The following is a 23,407-nucleotide window of genomic DNA, read 5'->3' on the forward strand; positions in this document are numbered from 1 at the left end:
TGCGATTGATTGTAACATCGCCATCCTCGCTTGCTGCGTTTTCTTTTTTCAGAAAAAAGAGTCGCCACACCAGAAAAGAACACGCTACAAACCCACGTGCACCCGTACTTATCCAAACAGTTACCGCTGCTCAGTGTTAGGGACCCCTAAAGATCAGAAAATAAGACGCTGTTATAGAATATCTCCAGCAGAAAAGACTCGAAATCTACGGGGTTTTTCAGAGGACATGTGTTACTTCATTTCGAAAGAGCCTGTCTCACCGCAGCACCCGATGAGACTTCGCTGTTGTTGTTTTTTTCGGAATGGTGCAGCCACGTTGCTAGATAACGTACTACAGCTTCTGGGTGCCTATTGACACAGAGCTGTCATTTACTTTGAGTAAAAACACTTTATTCAACAAGCGGAGTGGCACGGCACTTTTTTCATGTGTACGTCACGGCATTACACAGAAAAACTGAAGAAAGACAAGTCACGGTGCCCCAGTCGTTAATGTGCTCAACTACTGACCCGCAGGTCGCGATGACAAATCACCGTGGTGGCGGCCGCATTTCCTATGGAGGCGTGTACCGCTAGGGGACTTGTACTTAAATTTGGGCTAACGCTGAATTGCCTCGGGTTGTAAAGTTTACGCAGCTCTACAGCGTGGCTCAATGAGTAATGTCGTGCCCTTCAGTGCAAAAAACAAAACTTTAGTAATTTATTTCCATCGGTGTTGAAACCACACACCGAATACTTACAAGTTCAACCGCTGTCGAAAAGGCCCTGCCGCGGTGGTCTAGTGGCTAAGGTACTCGGCTGCTGACCCGCAGGGCGCGGGTTCGAATCCCGGCTGCGGCGGCTGCATTTCCGATGGAGGCGGAAATGTTGTAGACCCGTGTACTCAGATTTGGGTGCACGTTAAAGAACCCCAGGTGGTCTAAATTTCCGGAGCCCTCCACTACGGCGTGTCTCATAATCATATAGTGGTTTTGGGACGTTAAACCCCACATATCAATCAAATCAACCGCTGTCGAAATTGCGAGTGACCCATAGAGCACCGCCCAAATACGTAGAATATTTATCTCCGCTACTCCGCGGGTACACACGTAGAAAGTTTTCCATATCACTACATTCTATTAAACTGTTATTTTGTAAAACTATCATCAGCCCAAAAGTTCAGTATGCATTTTGTTTTGGACCCCTACAAAACTAATCATACCAAAATCCTAGAGTCACTCTAGAACCGAGCAACCCTATTTATTGCATCAGATTATTTCCACTTTTCGAGTGCCTCCACGCTTGAATAATAGCTAAAACTTTCCGCCCTCGCTTTTCATCGCAGTATTGCACTTCTGTGGATTCTTGATATTATTCTTTTACGAGACCTCACGTGACAGCTGCTTTACGCAACCAGTGCATAAAGGTTATCGCACAATTCATCCAAATGGTGTGAATCCGCCACGTGCCCTCACCACTTCGTTTCAGCAATATTTCTTCTTGCGCACTGCCCGAGATCGGAATGACCTTCCAAACGAAGCATCCGTTATGCGGGACATCGGGAAATTCTAAAGTACCATACAAGACCTTTGAGGTTCTAATAAATAAATAAAAATAAGTAAATAATTAAATAGTAATCTAATGAATAACAGATCATCGTTTAGAGGCGTTAAATCCCAAGGCTTACTATATTATCAACTGAGCAAACCTAAACTGACAGGAAGATTTGGCGCATCTTCGTGATTTTCTCGTGCTGCACAAATTGACCAATCGGTCGAAATTACCGAAGTGCCAAGAAAATTTACGCGGCACTTTTAACGAAAAAACGTCAATGTGGAGTTTCATATTGGAAATATAAAAAAAAAGCCAATTAGTTTCTTAGATCTGAATCTAATTTTCTAAAGGCATGCTTGATAGAGATATTGACCACACTCATGCAGTAGTTATCTGCCTTAAATTATAAGAAATTATTCAGCCGTAGTATGCGAAAAAGGAATCATATAATGACAGACTACCGTAATGATCTCGTATAAGCACCCGCCGAAGGGCTTCTGAAGAAATTCCAGCGATGGAAAACACTGGCCAAAACGAAAAGGCTGGCCAGATCAAGAAATATATGGTCGTCGTACTACATTTACATGAAGTAAAGTAGCGGAAACTCAAAAGCTTGTGTTTTTCTGTTAGACACAATGTTAATGCAAAAAATCATATAGTGATGCAAAGCAAAATATACATAGGCGTTCCTTCGAATAGCGCTTCCGGTGCTCTATAACTTTCTTCTTCTCTAGATCTTTTTCCTCACATTTACAATACATTTTCATTTATTAGCATCCCCTATAGTTTTTCGGCACTATTCTCAGTTCTCATTTTTTTATGTTTCAAAAAAAAGTCCTCGAAATTTTTCCTTCCTTCACTCATAGTGAGGTTCTCCTACTGCAGACCTGATGTTTTCAGGTAGTACGCGAAGAAGTATTGGTAAGCTCCCAGCTCGTAATAGTATTATGTCCTGAATAACGTCGTATGAATAATGAATGACATATGAATAATGAATATAATGTCGTATCGCTTCTCGGTCTTTTGCCTAAGATCAAAGTGTACCTCAAGGTGTACCTTTCGGCTAAGATCGAAGTGTACCTCTCGGCCTTTTGGCTAAGATCAAGTAAGATCAGACTGCGTTCTAAGAACTATTTGCGAACAATGAAATGCTTGTGCGTCAGTGACACAATCGCAGCTTCCACGGACATTTACCACCGCCACGTCGGAGTGTTGTAATATATAGTACATAGCCATGTTTTTAGAGAAGAGATTTTTCTATGTTTTTAGATTTATACACCTCTACAGCTTTACTGTTTTTGACATATTTGTACTAACAGTTTATAGCCCTCTTGTTAGCGGTTTTTAACTTATACACTTTTAACCAGTTTTCTATTTGAGTTCATTTTGTAACCATTATGATGTTCTTGTATACGTTAATATGAATAAAAAGTCTGTTCACATCAGCCGTATAAATACACTGAGAATTTGGTTTGTTTTTTTGGCTTTAGTATTTTTCTGGCTTTGTTAGTGACCGATCGAAAGCGCTGGTCATTTTTTGTCGAAAAGAAAAACATGCTTGTCTCATTGATCAGGCCCTCGTTCTAGTCTTCATGCATATAATTTATCGATGAAAGGTTCCTGCTGAACTCTTATATAAATTTTTTTATATTCTTACTGGTGCAAGAAGATGTACGTGTAACGCAGTGTAACGCAAAGCGCCGTCAGCCACTAAGCTTTCCTGACTAGGCTTATCCACAATTTCACGGTGAACAGAATGAGAGAAAAAAAAAACATGCGTATAAGGTCTGGTACTGAACTAATTGCAGAGATATGCGGGCTTTCTACCATTCTTTCCCTCTTTTTTGTAGTATGCAAATAACATCGATGTAAATAATTAGTTCAGTCACTCTACAGCATTGCGTAACAGGCAGAACATAAACTAACCACGTACAAAGAAGGCGTGATTTAGTATGAAAGCGTGAAGAGAGTCACCCAGGGTGAGCATCCTTTTGGACTGCAGCAAGTGCTTTACTCGCGGGTAATGTAACGTTGCATAGGTGTCGTACACCGATTCAGTAGGGAATAACGTAGATATTAACAGTAAACTGTCGTCAAAGTATTTTATCCTCCGACAGTCGGCTCAGACAGAGCGCAACAAAGCGCCGCTGCATGCACTTGTATACGCGGCTCCGACCACCTATCCACACTTTCGCAGGACGGTGCTGCCACCTATTGCCCGATGTCGCCGCGAATATCGCGATTCGCTTCTCGTTGCCCACGTTTCGCAGCAGCACCTTTGGCAGGCACTGTGTCGGGATTCACCCATTGGCATGCTCGCGATCCGACACGTATAGTGATGATCCAGGAGAATAAGAGACGCTGGGCGCGAGCTTCTCGCAGCAGGGAATTGGAGAGGAAGAATAGATGGTTATATCCGGCTGCGCCCACCTAGCCATTAAGTTAATTAGTGTGCTTTGAAGGACTGGATCTTATTTGCAATGTGATTGTGGCCACCAATCAGTTAGCCTCCTCCTGGTTACTTCTACCCATTAAAAGTTTATTTTGCCTTCGCTGTCCCTAAACCCCGAAGCTTTGTAAAATTCCGCACCATTATTATAAACTATAGGATGGAGCCCTTTACAGGATATTACGAAATATTCAACCATTTGCTGGTCCTCTCCACACACACTGCATAACGTGTCTGTGCCTTCGTATTTGGCTCGGTACGTCTTGGCCCTCAGTACTCCCGTTCTGGCCTCAAACAGCAAAAAACAACCGCGAAAACTTTCGTACACCCTTTTTTTGGCAATCTCATGCTTGAAAGTTCGATAGGTTTCTAGTGATTATTTCGTAAGCATTCCAATCTTCCACATCTCCCTCTGTTTTCTTCACCCTCTTTTTAACCGATGTTATCTTTTGGCTTGGTATTCTGCTGTTCTCTAAATACTTGCTGGACAATTTTCGAGCTCGCTTCCTTCAATTATTATCAACATTCTTCATGTACAAGTAGCCGAAAGCGTTCTTATTCCAACGCTCCTCTCTCACTTTTCTCAATCGCTCTATAAATTCTATCTTGCTGTTGGCTTTCCTGCACTCGAACGATGTTTAATCCATGTCACCCTGTACCCCCTAAATAGGGGTTTTATGTGCTCCTAAAGCAAGTCTACTTATGCCACCTTGTTTATTTGCAATCTTGCTTGAGCAGCGGCACGTTCTATGCCATCTAGGGTACAATAACCTAACCAGCACATTGCCCACACCTCTTATGGACAGCTCCATCTAGGAAACAAGGCAAGAAATCGTGATGATGACATAGAATGCGTACAGTGCCATCTAGTATATCGTCCACAACTGAAGTTAGCATGTATCTCTATGGGACAGTGCCATCTATTGTATGATAAGCGAGACGCTACTGGTTCTGTCTGGGAATATGTTTTGCTAGGTACGCCGGAGAGATGGGCTGCCCTAGACAAAAAGGAGTTTCGTTCTTGAAACACGAACAAAAGTACAGCCTGTGCCGTACCGAGGTCATCTACAGCATTCTATTGCCATGTGGCCAAAGATATAATAATCAAACGGGCAGATCAAGATGCATGCGGCATCATTATAAAAAGCTTGATGGACAGCTCGCCTTCAACAGTCGCCACTCAAACTGAACGACACAAAGGTTTCAGCAAAGCTAACGAACGAAATTTTAGAAGCTGTCGCTATCGACCGAAGTACAGAAGCATGTATCACACCACCAATACTATCGGAAAAAGACAAGAGTCGCGCACACATATAAACCTTCTGGTAATTATTGAGCAAGACATTGACTAAAAATCGCTGTAAATTAGAAATGACAGTTTCTATAAGCCTACGGGTCTCATTCTCTGGACCCGTACCGACCGCTTTGGCCCCCCGTGATCTCCAACGACAGCGCAGCTCTGGCCGACTGGCTTGTCCTACGCCATCTCTTTACGCCGACAAGAGCTCTCATTGAGTGGTGCCCCATTCTCGGACTCCTGCGACCGTGCCTATCTTTCCTATCTTCTCCTTACTTGTGGGTGTCACTGTCCCTGCGCACGGTCTCTCCTTCCCCCTCTCTTCTGTATACCATTTAATCCTATATCCTTCTAATCCCTTCTTACCCCCATCCCTTGTGAGCTACTGTTGAGGTGTCGCACTATGACGGAGACTGTTACTGGGCTCACTTTTATCTCCTTTTCTCTTTTAGGAATCACATAAGAAATAAGCCTTCATTTGCTAGTACGTGGAGTGTTGTCTGTCTTTCTGTTCTCATTCAAGTAGTTGGCCTGAAACTCCTCGCTTTGTTAATTGAGTCGCTGTGGTGTCTTTTCCCATTGTCATACATTCACGGTATCTTTTCACGTAGTACATTCTTCAATGCAAGGCAATAAGTGGCGGTAGTCTGGGCGCGTTAATAAATGTCACTGTGGCATAATGCCAGCATATTTCGCAGTTTTGGGGCAGTGTAAAAGTGATAACACTACAACTTCATTTGAGATAATTTCTTACTACACCTAAAGAATACAGAAGGGTGGGCCATTTTGTGCTAAACTTACAATCTTATAGGTACTTTACTTAATTTGATTGCTCTCGCAAGTAACAGCAATTGCTCATTACCCATCATTTTCTGCTTGTTTGTGTGACGCTGCTATCTGAAGCTGTAACATGACAGTTGCTAAGTGCCGACATGTGTAATAATGTAAAAGAACACCAGGTCTAGGGTTGCTTCAACATGTATTTTATCGCTGTTTCAGGAAGGCAAATTTGATCTTTTACTAAAGCAGTTGAACCAAGAATTGAATAAATTTGTACCGCTGGATTCGCAATATAATCATTATGATTACTCTGATCCTGAAGTCCTCTGTCATGTACTTGACGCTTATTCACATAGTTGAAACACTTTCATGATAGGCTTTCTTCTCTCCAAGTCGCAATGTACGTGTTTTTTTTCTTTTTAGATAACAGGGCTACCAGTAACTTTCACCACCAGACCAAGTAGTAATACTACGTTAAGAAGAAGGACCACTACAAGTGCAAGTACAAGCAAAGGCACAGAGATTAAAACTACTCAGAAGATTGCAACAACTACAACTACGCGGAGCAGTGTGGCAAGTTCAACTACTCAGAAAATTACCGCAGCTACAACTACTCGAAAAAGTATTACGACTACAACCACTCGAAAAAGTACCGCAACTACTACTCGCAAGAGCACCTCAACTACATCAACTCGCAAAAGTACCACAACTACAACTCGCAAGAGTACCCCGAGTTCAACAACTCGCAAGAGTACCACGACATCACCTATTACTACAACAAAATACGTACCCCCGAAAACACGTAAGTGGGCGTTATTATTCTCGAGAAAAAGCGATATTTTATGTATTTGCATTTATTGATATAAGCATCTGTCATGAAATGAAGCGTAATAGAAAGCAAACATTCAATCGAAAAAAAAACTAGCTTGAATACCTGACAAGTAAAAACAATCACATAATGCGGTTTGACTTTGGCGTTGTGTTGTAATGAAGGGCCGTGTTTTGAGACTCTTCCGAATATAGTGTTACTTTGCACGACATCAAATCTCGGAAGCCCAATAATAAAAAGGGCTACCTGCCCGCCTTCCTTAATGCACCAAAACTGGACACAGGGGAAGTCACAATCTCGCTATATTTCTGAAAGTTATCTTTTTTAATGCTCCCCAAAATACTGGTAATGTTCATTTTGGTCTCTTGCGGCGTTGTTCAATAGGCGCGGCCTTTCTCCTTGAAGCATCTATGCTGCAGGGCGAAGTGTGTTACGCCCTTCGGTTTGTCTATTTAGTTATCACCATAATGCTGAAATAATGATGGAAGTCGGCTTATACCATCCACCAAGTTTTCATGAAAGTCACCCGTCCTGTTATAATGTGGTCAGAGCACACTTTTCAGGGAAGGTTTCGAATTCGTGTCGGCTATCATGAGACCTATGACTATGTTCTAACTAAAATGAAATAGGCCGAGCAGCGACGGCGCCATTTCAGTATTCTTGTGGAAGCAATTATAAGGATATTTTCCACAGGTTTCGGCCGTCGCCGTCATGTCACGTATTCAAATTCAAATTGGTAAAATCCGCCAGCACATTCTATGTTCTACCCGCGGGTAACAGCGCACGAGCGGGGATGGCGAATGCGACCGAGACGGAGATAAAACGAGCCGGCCCGTCTACGTCACTTAGAAGCGTAGTAGTACAATACCTATGCTTGTTAGATGGGTGGTCGAATGCTCAAGCAGACAAAAGCCTCGCCTGCCTTTAACGAGCGTTCAAAGACATGAAGGGGGGGGGGAGAGAGTTCCTTTGAGAAGCAACTGTGACCTTTGATTTTACAAGCTTGGTGGTCACTCGTGCCCACGTTATACCGCTATCTCAGCAGCCGCAAGCGAGCGGCTCGTACACACTTCAATCAACATATTGCGCTCTGAAGGCGAAGAAAATGAGCGAGCAGAGTTAATGGATCGGCTGTATTTTCTTAAACCAGCGTTTTGTATTGTTGCGCGAAATGAAATTGAGAAGGACTAGCAGCCGGCTCCTTGGGCATGGCATTACTATATGTTGCTGCCGCATACATTGCTTCACCCCTGCAGTGAAACTATGGCCTCTTATTGTACATGATGATTCTAACGTGGCAACACGCCACCTTTCTTCTGTTGTAAGTGGCATTGAGAAGATCACCACTGTGCAATAACTCGAGCAACACTTTTTGATGATGCCCAACTTTGAAGGCTGTTAAGCTCCTTAAAATCTACAGAATAACTGCAAACGTACAAGTTGACCTCATTTTTGGCTTTGATGTTTCCATAAATGTCCTTGTGCTTAGCAATGGCACTGAGAGTGTGACGCACTCCCACACGATTCTTCAAAACGACCTAATTACCAGCCTGTGATAGCCCGGAATTCACAAAAAAAAAATGCGGGCAAATGCATAGTTGAGCAGTCGACGACATACAGCATTTAGGTTGATAGTTTGAAGAATGTAGTAGAATTTCTGACAACACTGAAGTCATGACGTTGACGCTAGTGCCTTTTTGTGTGATGGCATGATTTCATTTGTGTGCGTGATCTTTATGTGAGAATAAAACGTTGTTTCTTGAAGGTTTCTAGGAAAAGTACAAACACGTTCATTTACATCGAGGTGTAAAAGAGGGCACATTTTTACTTCACCTCTACAAATGCCAGTGTCGGCCACTTATAGAGGTTGGGAACTGAGTTTCATGAAGCTGACATGGCAAAAGCCACATAGTAAAGCACAGGGTAGGCATGTGTTCCACACTGAAAGAAAGAAAATTTGGCGAATGAAAAAAAAATTATAAAACTGAAATAAAAACATAAAATAATGCCTCTTTTTTGTTCGCACATTACGGCTGCAATCAGGAACTATAACGTAGGAGCATGAACCCCGATTGAGGTCAACATTGCCATGGTGGCCTTCAGAAAAGAACCGACAAGGGGAAGGCAAGGTGATTCTAAAGTCATGCTGGGGGCCGCATAATACTGCGACGGGGCCTGCAGGTTGCCCACCACTGAGCTAGACCATTACATTTATACGCAGGAAGGTTTCCATTCAGTGAATAATGTAATGAACTCATCTTACATATCTCACTGACCACAGTTGAAACCAGGTCATCCTCGTTCCATTTTATCTGAGGTCTTGTGCATGATCTGTACGTTGGTATTTCCTGCATAGGGAATATTTACTTGCAGGTACCATGCGAATCTTTTTAAAACACGCCAACTGCCAATTTACCAATAGGGGCAAGTTGTTTTCCAGCAACCTTGGCTCCGGCAATTTAATTTTCAAATGTAATTTGAGCTACCGAATCACATTGGAACACTTGACTAGCGTTACACGTTTCTCGAAGCTAATGTGCGAGCAGTAACAACCCTGTGAAAATGGATGCTGCTGCATCCGCTGGGTCTTTTTTATTACCCAACCACCAACAGTTATCTCCGGTTTCGTTAACTTCTGCGGCTTTGTATTTTGTCCAAGCCAAAGCTTCACCTTCGAAAAAAAATTGACGGGGAATTATTCTGCACTAATACCTTTCGGAAAAAGCGGCGGTAATTTTCTCCTATTTCAGCTTTCAGAATGCATAAATTCGAAACTATTCGCTAAAAAAGTGAGTTGGCAGGAGCCAAATACACTTCAAACGATGTCTCTCAGCAGGAAGATTCCGCAACGTCGCTTGGTGGTGTCAGATTTGAAGACCATGCAGTCACCCTTCATAATATACCGTATTTACTCGTACAATAGGAATTGTGAGCAACAGAACACTGTGTTAGCAGTGGGTAACTATGACCTGTTTTGACTAAGACGTGGCAAGTTTCAGCTAAAGTTGCAAATGTGATACATAAGTAAGCGAAATGCTGACAACTAATGCCTCCACGTCTGTAGCTGCATAACCTTCAGTAATGATGAGCAAGCATTAGTACCTACCCTGATCTTCTGCCCGTCTCTATACGTCGTACGGTGGATATCAAGTTTTCAACAATGCAGTCATCGTCCTGTGACTTATTAAGTATATTAGGTGGACTTTACGTAGTTTATTGTTTTATTTTGTTGCCCCTATTTCTTGTTAAACGTCTATCACTTCCTAAAAATATGCACGTATGTGTACTTGTGATGGATTCATTATTATTTAAACTAAGTTGTAAGTTGATGTACCGTCATAGCCAAGTAGATTCACAGCTGAAACTCAATCTAACGAAGCCCAATTGGACGAGTACGCCCATTTAATGGCAAATTTTACACTTTCTGGGATGTTGCGATATGATTCATTGTTATCAATTCAAACTAACGAAACTGTCAGCATTAGCAACTCCGCTCCGCCGCGGTGGTCTAGTGGCTAAGGTACTCGGCTGCTGACCCGCAGGTAGCGAGATCGAATCGTGGCTGCGGCGGCTGCATTTCAGATAGGGGTGGAAATGTTTTAGGCCCGTGTGCTCAGATTTGGGTGCACGTTAAAGAACCCCAGTTAGTCGAAATTTTCGGAGCCCTCCACTACGGCGTCTCTCATAATCGAATGGTGAATTTGGGACATTAAACCCCACATATCAATCAATCATTGGAGACTCCCGTTACCAAAGTTTCCCTGGGAATATTTTGGCAACAAAAGGGCTTGTAGATGGACTTTATGTTTTGAACGTGCACTTTTATGCTGCCACACTAAAGAATTCAGCTGTCCTTTGCACAATCATAGTTTTATTTTGACAAGGCTGGACGCTGTTCAGATCCCTTATATACAGGTCAGGCCCCACAGGGACGTCTGCGTACGCAGGCGTTTGGTGTGTAGCGACACCATAGACCCGAGCTAACGGGGGGGGGGGGGGGGGTTCGACTCCCTCCGATGTCTAGCCGTGCATGGCTGAGACGTGTCTGCGAAAAAGGCGATCCTGGGAGTTGAGCCGACACCGGGTGATTGGACCTTTAAGGCCCTCCGGCAGAGGCAACACACCCCTTTGGCCCCGGCTTCACGTAGGCGGCACCCCTGGTCTGACTCACCCAGGGCAAATCGGCAGTCGCCTTTTCCTATTTCTTTCTCTCTCCCCTGATCTTCGTCTTTTTATCTCTTTCAATCTTTCCTGTCATGTCCTCATTTCTATTTGCTTCCATTCTCCAGGCGGCAAGGGTTAACCTTGTGTATATGTGTCCTTCCTTTGGCACTATATATTTGGTTATATCGGCCATGTACAGCTGGTATCTGTGCTCCCATTACGTGTCACAGCGTCCCCATGTTGGGCTTGGGGATGGGTGGCTGGCATCGCCTCCGAATATATTGCTATACATATGACCTCCAACGACTTTCCCAAACTTCCTGAACGCCCTCTAGGAAGCAAAAGGCGCACCAAAGCAATACCTAGCATCTTTGCTTAGCCAACAGAAAATTTTCCTGGTTTTCATGTGATTCACTTCACAGAGCCTCAAAAGGCCGTCAGAACCCTGTCCTCATTTCTTGTTGCGAAGTGTCTTTCTGACACAATAAGACTCGGCTATCAGGCCACCAAAATGATCAGCGGTGACATTACTTGAACTAAGAGACATAACATAGTACAAAAAACTTTCCAACCTTGTGGCATTTGGCACTGTTCCAATCGCGGTGACCCCTGATTGGACAATGAACACCATCAAAGAAGTGATCTCCAATGATGATCTTCTGAACTTGAGTGAAGAAGAGCTCTTCGAAAGATAAAAAGACCAGAATGTAATCGAGGTATAAAGGATTAGGATAAGGCGTGAAAACAAAGAGATCCTGACAAAACTCCTAATCATAACTTTCGCTTCAACTCTTTTGCCGGAGTCCCTAGAAAGTGGCTACATAAAACAAGCATCAGATTATACATTCCAAGTCCATGCAGGTGCTTTGGTTGCCAGCGTTTCGGCCATAGTTTGCAGAGTTGCCGATTGAAATGTGCCAAATGCAGCAATCACGAACACTCCTCTATTAATAGTGACAGTCTGCTCCACTGTGCAAACTGTGGTAAGCACGTGTCATACTCTGGTAAGCACGAGCCCACCCTACTTGTAATCAGGAAAAAAATTATTACACTGAAACACAAAGAACATATTTCATTCAAGGAAGTACAAGGACGTGTTGCAGCGTTTAACGGCACATTCTATGCTTATGCGGCGCGTCGGGGAGCAGCACTGCACCGGCTTTTGCCCCAAGCCCAGCTCGCGCTAAGCGAGCTGTCGGCTATGGCGCCTGCGCCGGTGGTGGAAGTAGTTCGATCCACTCCACCTACCCAGCAATAAAGTCCAGCCGCTCTAAGGCTGCTGGCGCCAACGCCAACGGCGAAAGCCTGCGTCACGCGTATTGAAAGTTCTATACCGCCACAACCAGACACAGTGGGCAAAACCAAGGCTGCCTCACCCTCTCCGGCCCCAGCTGGCGCTGGTAACAGCCAGCGTGGCATGGACACTAAAACAATCCCATCGGCTTCTGGGCCGGTGGGTGTAAATGTCTCGCCCACTGTGGCAAAGCTTTAACGCGAGACGTCGCGCTCACCCGTTGCCTCACCAGAGGCAATGAACACCACACCTATCCCAAAAACGCACAATGCGCCTATCGAGCGGCGAGAGTCCCTTGGCCACTTCAAAAGAGATAAGGTACGTGTTAAAGGGCCGGGAAAGGGCCCTTCAACTTAAACCCTAGTTTTGTACACACAGCTCTACTTTACACATAAAACAGAGACACAAATTTTACAATGGAACATCAGAGGACTGCTGTGAAACCGCGGTGATATCCAAGAAATTTTACAAGACCATCCGCCAAAAGTGCTCTGTGTACAAAAAACACACCTAAAATCTAAAAACATGAGCTTCTTACGCCAATATGTTATATTCCAAAAGGACCGGTATGATGCTGTGGCATCATATGGTGCGTTAGAGTCAATCAAGAAAATGCATGTTACCACTTACCCCTTCAAACTTCCCTTGAGGCAGTGGCTATTCGAGCCGTCATCTTGAATAAACTCGTCACCATTTGCTCTCTTTACATATCCCCGCATCACCAGCTCCAAAACAAGAACTGCAGGCTTTAATCGATGAACTCGCAGAACCTTATTTGGTTCTTAGAGACTTTATAGCACACAGTCGTTTATGGGGTGATTCTCGCTACGATGCACGATTTCGTCTAATTAAACAGTTCCTTTTCTCATCCGGCACTTGTCTCTTGAATCAGAAGCAACCAACATATTACAGCCTGGCCAACAGCACCTACTCGTCCGTATATCTGAATATTACATCCCCATCACTCCTACCTCTACTCAAATGGAAGGTTATTATTATTCCTCACGGAAGTGGTCATCTTCCCGTAATTCTGAGCACATGAATAGATAACGCATGCCCTCCACAAGCTCCAAGATGGCAGATTGACAAGGCTGACTGGGAAAAGTTTTAAAACACGACTCGCCTAAGTTCATTTAATTTACGTGACTTGAGCGTTGATGCAGCTATTGAACTCTTCACAGCTTTTCTAATTGATGCTGCCACAAGGTGCATCCCACAAACGGGACCGTGCACCAAACGACGCGTTCCTTGGTTGAATTGTGAATGTCGATATGCACGACAGCAGCAAAATAGGGCTTAGAAGTTGCTCAGGGATTCTCCGACAGCCGAGAACCTTGACAACTTCAAGAAGATAAAATCTCTAGGCAGAAGAACACGCAGACAGGCGATAAAAGAAAGCTGGCATAGGTTTTATCTGGAATCACTTCATATACACTGGAGGCGAGAGTCTGGAACACGGTAGGTAAGGTAGTAGGACGCGATCTCATTCGCTTCCACTTGTGAACACACCAGGCGACAGCTTGGAGGACCGGCGAACTCTCTCGGGCGCATTTTGAACAGGTCTCCAGCTCGTCGCATTATACATCGTTTCATTGATACAAAAAATAATCGATAAACAGAAACTACAACGCAAACCTACTAAACATGAACCATACATTGAACTTTTCGGCTCAGCTGAGCTGCAGGCATTGCTAAACTACAGTAGCAAATCCGCTCCTGGCTCCGACCGAGTAGTGTATGAAATGCTATAACACCTGCTCTCTGAAACACAAAAAGTGCTTCTTTTCCTGTATGATGCCACTTGGTTTTCCGGTGGGATTCCTTCTGCCTGGAAAGAAGCCATTATTATTCTAATTCTAAAACAAAGCAAAGATCCATCACGCGTCATCAGCTCCAGGCCTATCGCCCTCACAGGCTGCCTATATAAACTTTTCGAAAAAATGATTAACCGCCACCTTTTGCGTTTTCTGGAAACAAACAATCTACTGAACCCACACCAGTGTGAATTTTATGAGGATAGATCCATTACTGACCACTTCTTAAGAATCAAGGCGCAAATTGGGGATGCTTTTTTGTCCATAATCAATTCTTCATTCACTACCTGGCGCTTTGGCATGCAGCGAGACCTCTCGCACTTTGGTGTCCGAGGTAACATGCTGATCATAATTGATAGTTACTTGTCCAACCGTACTTTTCTTGTCCGGGTGGGGAATGTCCTGTCACAAACATTTGTCCAGGATACGGGAGTGCTGCAAGGTGGTGGCTGGAGCTGCACGCTTTTCATGGTAATGACGACTACTTTACATTCCCGCATTCCACGCAATATCTTTAATTGCACACATGACGAAGATGTTCCGATAGGTTTTAAATCCTACAATCTTGGAATCTGCGAGCGGCAGCTGCAACTTGGTTTGAATAAGGTTACTAAATGGGCAGACGAGAATGGGTTCACCCTTAACCCGCCAAAAAGCACATGCGTTCTGTTTTCAAGAAAGAGAGGTTTCCATCCTGATCCGAGCATTTACCTTCACGGCCAGCGACTTGCTGTGAAAACTAAACACAAATTTTTACGCATAACTTTAGATATAAAATTAACATTCGTACCCCATATAAAAAATCTCAAAAACAAATGCCTGAAAGCTATGAATGTACTAAAGGTCCTGCCGCACACATCGTGGGGCAATGATAGAAAATGTCTCAAGAATCTTTATAAAAACCTCATAAGCACGCGCTTAGATTATGGGGTGATTGTCTATCAGTTTGCCACACCAAGCGCTTTGAAAATGCCTGACTCGGTCCATCAGTTAGGCATACGGCTCCCTACGGGTGCTTTTCGCACTTGTCCTGTAGAGAGCCTGTAAGTAGAATTGAACGAGTGGTCGTTTCAATTTCAGAGATCTTACATGTCCTTGCTATATTATTTTAAAGTAGATGCAGACAAAGAACACCCTACACATTTGACTGTTAGCGATATGTCGAGTTCTGCACCATTTTACAATCGGCCTGTCTTGTGACAACCTTACTCGATTCGTGTGAGGGGCCTTCTTCAGGAAACTGGTGTGCCACTTGACCACCTTTTGATGGCTCCTGCAGCACACTTGCCACCGTGGCAGTGGCAGTCGATAGACCGCGATGTGTCTATTTTATGGGTTACAAAGCATGCACCCATTGTACACATCCACACATACATCATGCAACTGCAACATAAATGCACTTGTCCTGAATTTTAGACAGATGCCTTAAAGTCTTACACTGCTATTTCATACGCGGCGGTCAGTGCATCCTTTTTAGATGCTGGCACTCTGCATTCTAGCACAAGCATCTTCACTGCAGAATCTTTTGCAATACTAGCGACCGTTAGGCTCTTCAAAGAATTAAAACTGGAAAAGTCAGTAATCCACACATATTCCCTAAGCGTTGTAAAAGCTCTGAAAGCTCCTAAAAACACAAAAACCTGTCCTTGTCTCGCTTTATTCACTACTATGCACAGTGTACAAGTATAAACAGCATGTTGTAGTGTGCTGGAAGCCAAGACACCGTGAGATCCACGGTAAACTGCAGGCGGACCAGCTATCTGCATCTGTCCACGACAGCACTGCTCATACATCCATAGCTATCCCTGCTCTTGGCCTAAAACCATATCTTAAACGACAGCTTAGAGCTTATTGGCAGATAACATGGGATAGTTACAAAGAAAATAAATTACACGTCATCAAGCCGTTCCTCGGTAATTGGCCGCCACTATGCAATACACGCCACACAGGAGTTTCATTTACAAGGCAACGAATAGGACATACACACAGCACACACTCACAACTATTGTATGGTGGCGATCCAGCTTTGTGTGATAGATGAGGTGAATCACTTCCAGTCAACCACATCCTCATCTAATGGATAGAACTAGACTGCATTAGAAAAAAGAACTTTTCGTTAGCTTACCGTGAACACATTCCACTTCATCATGGGATGTTCACTGACAAAGACCCACTTTTAATATGTCACTCATTATTTGCGTGTTTAGATGAAAGTCAAAGCTACAGCATCATATATATGGGAAACCCTTAGCATAACCTCTCCGCAGCGTTGTTGCGGCGGTAGCTACTCTGAAAAGTACCTGACTTTCACTGTTTGGTTTTAAAGGAGTCAAGGAGGCATTCGTGCTATTTAACAGTTGCTCACTTGTAGATAACATGGTCACTTGTGATTCAATCCACCTCCTACGTCGAATTGCGTATAACTGTCATAATTTTAAACTTTATACATATATTTTACGCTTTCATACAGCATGTGATTTTAGGCCTTTATACAACCGTAATACACCTTGTCATCGCAATCTTTAGTCATCAATTACATCGCATCAAAGACGAGGCGCTCTTCGGCCGCCCATGGTTCTTGCGCCACAAAACTGCACAGAAATATATATCTACACGCCAGTCAACGTCTGCGCCTTAATCAGCGTACATAACTGTACATAGCCCTTTTGCGTATCACATGATGCTAGGAGTGATTAAAGGTGGTTTGTTGTCTCAGCAAGTGCTTGAAAAGAACCCACATTGTAGCTTTCTCTATTTTTGCTTGCAAAAAACGACACTAGTTGTTTTGTCATATCTTTTTATCTGCCTATTTGCATCATCACTCATTTTTCCTGTACTACTTTTGCGTACGGTTCCATGTCGCAGGTTCCCGCAACCTGGCTTGGATTGCCCAAGTATTGTATCGTGTATGTCGGTGCCGTCCATGTGAACATTTCACATTCTCAGGCACTGTTGCTAAATAAATGCAGGATCATGGTAGTGTTGGATATCGCCACATTTCAATACTTTATTTCAAAAAACCAACCAATTGTTTTTCTGGACGTCACAAACTTCCACATGAAACTAAATGGTTCGGACGCAATCGTCGGTTGGTTATTTCTAGTTTAGACTGTCACTTTTTTTTTTCTTTTATTGTTGCGTTTAGTTCGAAGAATTCTGTTTTTTTTAGAAAAAATTTCTCACTCTTTCTGTTACTCCCTCCGCATATTGTCACGGAATTGCAACAGGCAATTAACATAAGCATCACCTTGATTCACTAGCAATGGAGCAATGCACCAGTCTAGAAATGATTTTCTTAACCCACATTGACTCTTTTTCAGCCGGTACCCCAAAGCCAATTCCATTCTACCCTCTGATCTGCACCATGGACTGCATCAAGACTATTCATCCCATTGAAGACGGCTTGTGCGACTTCCTTTTTTTCGAATCGCTCTACAGGCTCTGCGGTGGAGAAATCTTGGAGCCACAACTTTCTGTGGCACTGAAGCTCTTCGTAGGGTTCGCCAAGGGGGCCTCCAAGACGGAGTACGGCGTATCTATCGATGCCAGGTGAGAAATAATAGGAATGCTTACTGTTTGCGAATGCATTGTAGCAACTTGTAGCTCGACAGCCACATCTTTGATAACATTCTTGCGAGAAAAAATTTGGACACTGTGCTTTCAAAAGTGTGCTCGGCAACGGGCTGTGGCCGTTTGACTGTGTGTCATGTATTTTGGGAGCAAAGCTTCTTAGTGCGTAAACTTGTCCGGCGTCGTAGTAGCCACCGCCATGGCGATGGTGATGGTACTGTGGCGCTCGCGTTGCTAGTACTCCGCTTGCTCACTAGACAGTGCTGCGATGCTTGCTCTACTCCAATGCGTACTGTAGTGTCATAGGAGACACCTATAGAGGCACAGCTACATAATGCCTTCGCTCTTAGCGCTTACTATGGCACCGGCAGTCTGTGTGCTTCAAGATTGAGCTACGAAAATAGCGGAGCGGAGAGCTTGGAAAGCAGCTGCAGCACGCGCTGCTGTGAGAGACCGCAAAGCTGAAGCTATACGGAAGCGCCAGCAAGACGATCCTGAGCTGAGAGCCCTCTAAGCAGCAGTGAAACGCGAGCAAAATGTTTTTCGCATCTTTACATGATGATCGACTAGGCAATATTTACGCTGCGTGTCGTGTGCGTTACTCGGGTGGATGTGTGCGTCTTTGCGAGAGTCAAGGTTGCGCTCAATTCTTACGATCTGACGAATTACCAACTAGCACAACAACAAGTTTTATTGATTTACAGAGGCTTCCCGGTTTACCAAAGTACCTCCAGAGTTTCTCATCATCATTCACTCCTTGCTTGGACATGCTGTGATTTTTTCAATTTTTGTTTTTGTGCGTTATTACCGTTCGATAGAGTGCTCGGTAACAGGCGAACCCACATTCTTGGGGCGCTTCTCTAAGCCCTTCGCAATAAAATCGCTTGCCGGTACGCCTGCGCTTCTCCGGTGGGAAACAATCGCGCTAGCTGGATCCCGCCTAAAACGCAAACGGCCGTGCTCAGATAAGAACACAGCCACTGAGACGAATTCCATGACAGCCTTCAGTGGGTCGCGTACAAGGCCAGCGAAAGAGTCTTGCCTAATCTCTGGCATCAAGAAGGGAGCCTCCTATTTCTTAGCCGATGTGGGGTCATTCTTGCGGAAAACTCGAGTCTTCTCTGCAAAAAAAATGGTTACGTTTTAGTTTGGAAGTTTCACCCGTGCGTCCAGCAAAGTAGCAGCTATTTTCTTTCAAATGCCACCCTTGAACGTTTACAAGAGAGAGCCGCGCAAAATGTCTTCGGTTTGAAAATTGGACTTCTAATTTACAAATCACAGCCGTGCTGCGTCTTCCAAGTAAAAGTGCATCTTTCGCCGCTTGTCGTCTGTGTCCCAATTGTTAAATGTTGGCACCCTTTCGAACATCTCAAGCCAGGTTTTGGAGTTCTCCTTTGAAGATTGGTGAAACGTCAGCTCTTCTCTGAGTGGCTGCATCATGATCGCCGTGAAGCAAATTGCAGCCGTCACCGTCATTGCTGTCTTCGTCACTGTGGCTCTTGTATGCTCACGTAGAGGTCTGAATTTCTATTGGAAGCCTTGCAGCCTGCGGCTAGCCCGTTGCGGTTGCAGGGCTTCGGTGTTATGACACTGTGGGCTTGGTGCTCGGCTTCTCATTTGAGTCCGGGACATAAAGGAACCAGCACCTCTACCAGATGTTATGCGGTCATGATGGTGCCTAAGGTAGCATTCGGCTTCTTCAAAACGAAACTTTTTATTTGGCCGAACTTCTGTGAAACAGAAACTCAAAATACAGTAGGCAATGCGCGCTGTCAACGGATAAGGACAAACGAAGCGTCGGTCGTCAAAAAACTATAGCAAGGGGTAAGGCGCGTCGACATTTATACATAAACCGTCAATTGTTCTAACGTTATCTCTAGCGACCACGTAAGTTCGATAAGAACCATCAGTTTTCGTTGTGCGCCTAATTGCACCGGAAAGTTCATTGGATGTCTTCAGGGTGTTTAGTCATTCGGCGTTTTTTGCGAAACGCAGCACTTACACATCTATTGAGACAATAACAAACTTCATAAAAGAGAGGGATCATAAGCACTACGCATATTACCAATTCAAGCTTCATTGCAACAGTTCATATTAGGCTTGGCTGAGCAGTGATGTCAAAATGACAAACGGGAATTACTAGAAACTTCGAGTTATTGAAAAGGTCATAGCTTTGCCAGAAAGGCGAAGCAATGAACGCGATACAACAAATTGGAAGGTCACCCGCACAATGGCAAGCAGTTGAAAACGTGTGCCACGTTTCTCACGTACAAATGACGCACGAAACGTACTCATAGGTAGAGACTAACGTGAATAAGCGCCTCAGTTGTTACTTAGCACTGTCTGAAAAGCGCGCCTGTATCGCAAACGGAGGATGTGAAACAATTGAAGTGACCATTGTGCGCCCGGTAACTACAACAGAATACGTACGAGACGTATAAACCTGCCTACTGCAAGATAAGAGCCCGCGATCAAGCGTACACCTCCTTATTCTCAACGCGAGCCAAAGTACGCCTGAGAGATGAGAGCCGCTGCGCGCTCACGTACCGCCAGGCGTACCGCTAAGCTGGGAGTGTGCATATTGTGAACTATATGCCGACTCTTTGGCGACCAGGAGGAGTAAGCATGTTCTGTAGATGTTCTGCCCCTCACCCTATACCAAAAGCAGCACCTTTGTTCCATGAGCACGTACGAGCGACAATGCATGTACCGATGGCCAGACGGTCCGAGTGTCCTGTTTCAATTCATTAGTACTGTATATTGGAATCATCACTAGGAACGGAAAGTTGGTAGATGGGCACCCTGAGTATCAGTTTTTAAAAGTTTTCGCACTAATAAGTAACGCTTGCGATATCGCAAATGTCGCTGAACGGCTCCTACCTATGCTATGTCTCTCTTGTAAGGAAAGCAATTTTCAAGACACTGCTGTAAATATTGTCCCAGAATTGACAAAACGAGGAGCCGGCATACGTTAGCCTGTATTATTCACACGGTCCTTCTTCATTTCAGAAGCACGATTTCAGTTAATTGACTTTTTTTAAAGAAGGACATAACAAATAGTTTCAGTTAATCGAAACACATTTAATCAGATCAGTGAAAACCCGGTATATACTGTCTCTTTTCATTGTTTGTTTTGTTTTCTGCGTGAGCTTAGGAGAGCGTGTATCGTTTGGAAGTAAAAAAAAAACACTCAGTTCACTTATCGATACTAAACTCGCTTATACAATAGCGATACTTATTAAACCAAGGGCTCTATTAGGCTCACTTTCATAAGCAGTAATAAATATTGACCAATGTTCAGTGTTCGTACATACACTAGTCACTTTTATTGCATCTGATGTATGCTGCAATATATCAGTGTGTACTAAGAAAAATAGGTTTGGCAGCAAACGTTTGATGGAGGCTTCTTTTGGCACAAAAATGTTCTCTCCCATTATATCTCCAAGCAGCATCCTTCTTGCGCTTGCCGTCCTTGTCAAGTCCAGAATTCCGATTGTCGTTTGTTCGTTTCAGGCATTATAGAATCATGAGCTACAACAAAGTCACCTTTATTATAATGTTCAACAACGTGGTTTTGATAGAACCTCTCTTTTTAATTGTCATGAGAACAACCTCTTTGTGTTAGACAATTCCCGAGAAAGTTTCACTTTCTCTTTTTTATTGGATCAGTAAAATTGAATCAATACTTTCACTTATAGGTGGCTATAGCTGTTTGATTTCTGAACCGTGTATTGTTGCTGGCTTTTTACACGTGTTAATCCTTACGAATACTTACTCCTTGCAGCAATATACAAGACTTCACAAAACACCTGAAGATTCCTGATGCGCTGGCTTGGGTGGACACGCAGCTGTGGCAGAACAAAGTTTACCACTGGGGCATTATGACCATCCATGAATTCCACCAGCGCACAAACCCGGGCATACTGAAGGATGCACTGGCGGCTTTGAATGTTTGTATCAAATGTTTGTACAAAGTAATGCCAATCTTGATGAATGTCGGCATAATATTCAATCAACACCATGAACGTAATTTCTGATCCCATGAAACACTTTTGGAGCATGGTCATGGTGAAGTTCTTGATGTCCATTTCTCCGTTGTGAACCTAGAAAGCCGGTCTTCATATGCCGCTGCTTCGATGGGACTTACCTTGGATAAATACAGTACGTTGATTCACGATGTGCACTCGGCACGTTCCGGAATTCATTTCTCCCAAGCTTTCCCTAAGTGTCTCTTAATCCTGATGCCCAGTATGTCATACTTTACATTGTATATATTACATCAATAAATTTATTATATGTGTCATGAGAACCAGCTATTGCAGATTTGACAAGTAGCGAGTGGAGGAGACACCTGATGGATCTCGCCAATGCAGAGTGGCGGTGGCTGCCTGCGTCCGTATCGCTTGGCGCGAATACTTGTTTGAATCTAGCACACACCTTGAGCTCCGAATACGAGCGATGCTAGAGGCGCAGCGCTGTGGCATTATGCTGTCATCTATTGGCAGATTCGGAACACTTCCGGTAACACTATTTTCTGCTCTATGCGGAGCAACTCTCTTCCATTGGCGGATTGAGAGTGCTTCATGTATGTTCCACTGGCACATCTGGAGCAGCTTCGTTGTGAGATCCACTCCACCGGGAAACTTTTCCTACTCCACGCAAATCGGTGGATTCAACCGGAAGTAACAGGTGTCCCGTGGCTTTGAAGGGTGCCAACTTCGGGCGCGCCAACAAACACTGGTAGCGTCAGTTGCGCCTCGCGTCGTGAGCTCATGTTTTGCCAGAGTAGCGTCGCTGCTGGTGATGGTGCTGGTGAAAAACATTTACTGAAACTCTGAAACTATTTACATTTGAGAGAGAGGGACGGCCTTAAGGCTGACCCTTTACAAGCTCTAGGAGGAGTCCCTAGTCTGGGAGCCTGTGGCTTCTGCGGCGGCACGCGCCCTGGCCACGGAAGCTCTTTGGCCCGCCAAGCCGAGCAGCTGAGCTGGACAGCCTCTCTGCTCTATCGGGTAGGGAGTGTAGGGGATGGGATTGGGGGGACCGCTTGGTTAGAAGGGTGTGCCCACACAATGTGAAAGACGCGCGCATCGCGTTCCAATCTGACCCTGCAAAGTTTTCTAGAGGGAACGCGTGTGTTCTATTGGTAGATTCTATTTTGTTGCGCTCCGGCAGTGTTCTCCACGGCAGAATTCGTAGGTCACTCTGAATTAGCCAATGAATGTCGCCATAAGATGTGGTGATAATAAATAATTAGGATGAAGGTGCTACAGACATGTTATGAAGAAGGTACAATTGACTTACATATTATAATATATAATGAAGCATTTGCAATTGTTACCAATTAGGTTTGGCCTCAAACAAAGCTTCATTCATATTTTTGCTAAAATTGACTGTACAAGAAGAGTAAAAGCATTCTCGCGATTTTTCTGAAGGCAGAACTTTTTGTGGACATCATAGGGTTAAAAAATTGGCAGATCCAACAGACCGTGGGAACCAATGATCTGCGATGCACGAATGAGGAACATTGTTATGTCACTTTAAAATCAGCACAGTGTTAAGACGTGGAGGTAAATTATGCCGTACATGACTTTTATATCATGATTGTCATGTTTGAACATGTCATTTACCTTTGTCGTCTAATCACGTCACGTTATACTAACTTTGGTATATGTTGAAC

General features: G+C 44.0%; 1 protein-coding gene across 1 annotated transcript in view; it reads left to right on the forward strand.

Moving 5' to 3' along the window:
• Positions 1-21,882, forward strand: part of LOC142767096 (uncharacterized) — a 40,090-nt gene extending 18,208 nt beyond the window's left edge. Inside the window, exons 2-4 of the mRNA XM_075868320.1 lie at positions 6,480-6,858; positions 17,478-17,706; positions 21,512-21,882. Of these exons, the coding sequence (XP_075724435.1) occupies positions 17,522-17,706; positions 21,512-21,764 (438 nt within the window). The 5' untranslated portion in view covers positions 6,480-6,858; positions 17,478-17,521 and the 3' untranslated portion in view covers positions 21,765-21,882. The remainder of the gene's footprint in view (positions 1-6,479; positions 6,859-17,477; positions 17,707-21,511) is intronic.
• The last annotated feature ends 1,525 nt before the right edge of the window (positions 21,883-23,407 follow it).

This window comes from Rhipicephalus microplus, chromosome 7, assembly GCF_043290135.1.
Source record: "Rhipicephalus microplus isolate Deutch F79 chromosome 7, USDA_Rmic, whole genome shotgun sequence".
Lineage (NCBI taxonomy): Eukaryota > Metazoa > Arthropoda > Arachnida > Ixodida > Ixodidae > Rhipicephalus > Rhipicephalus microplus.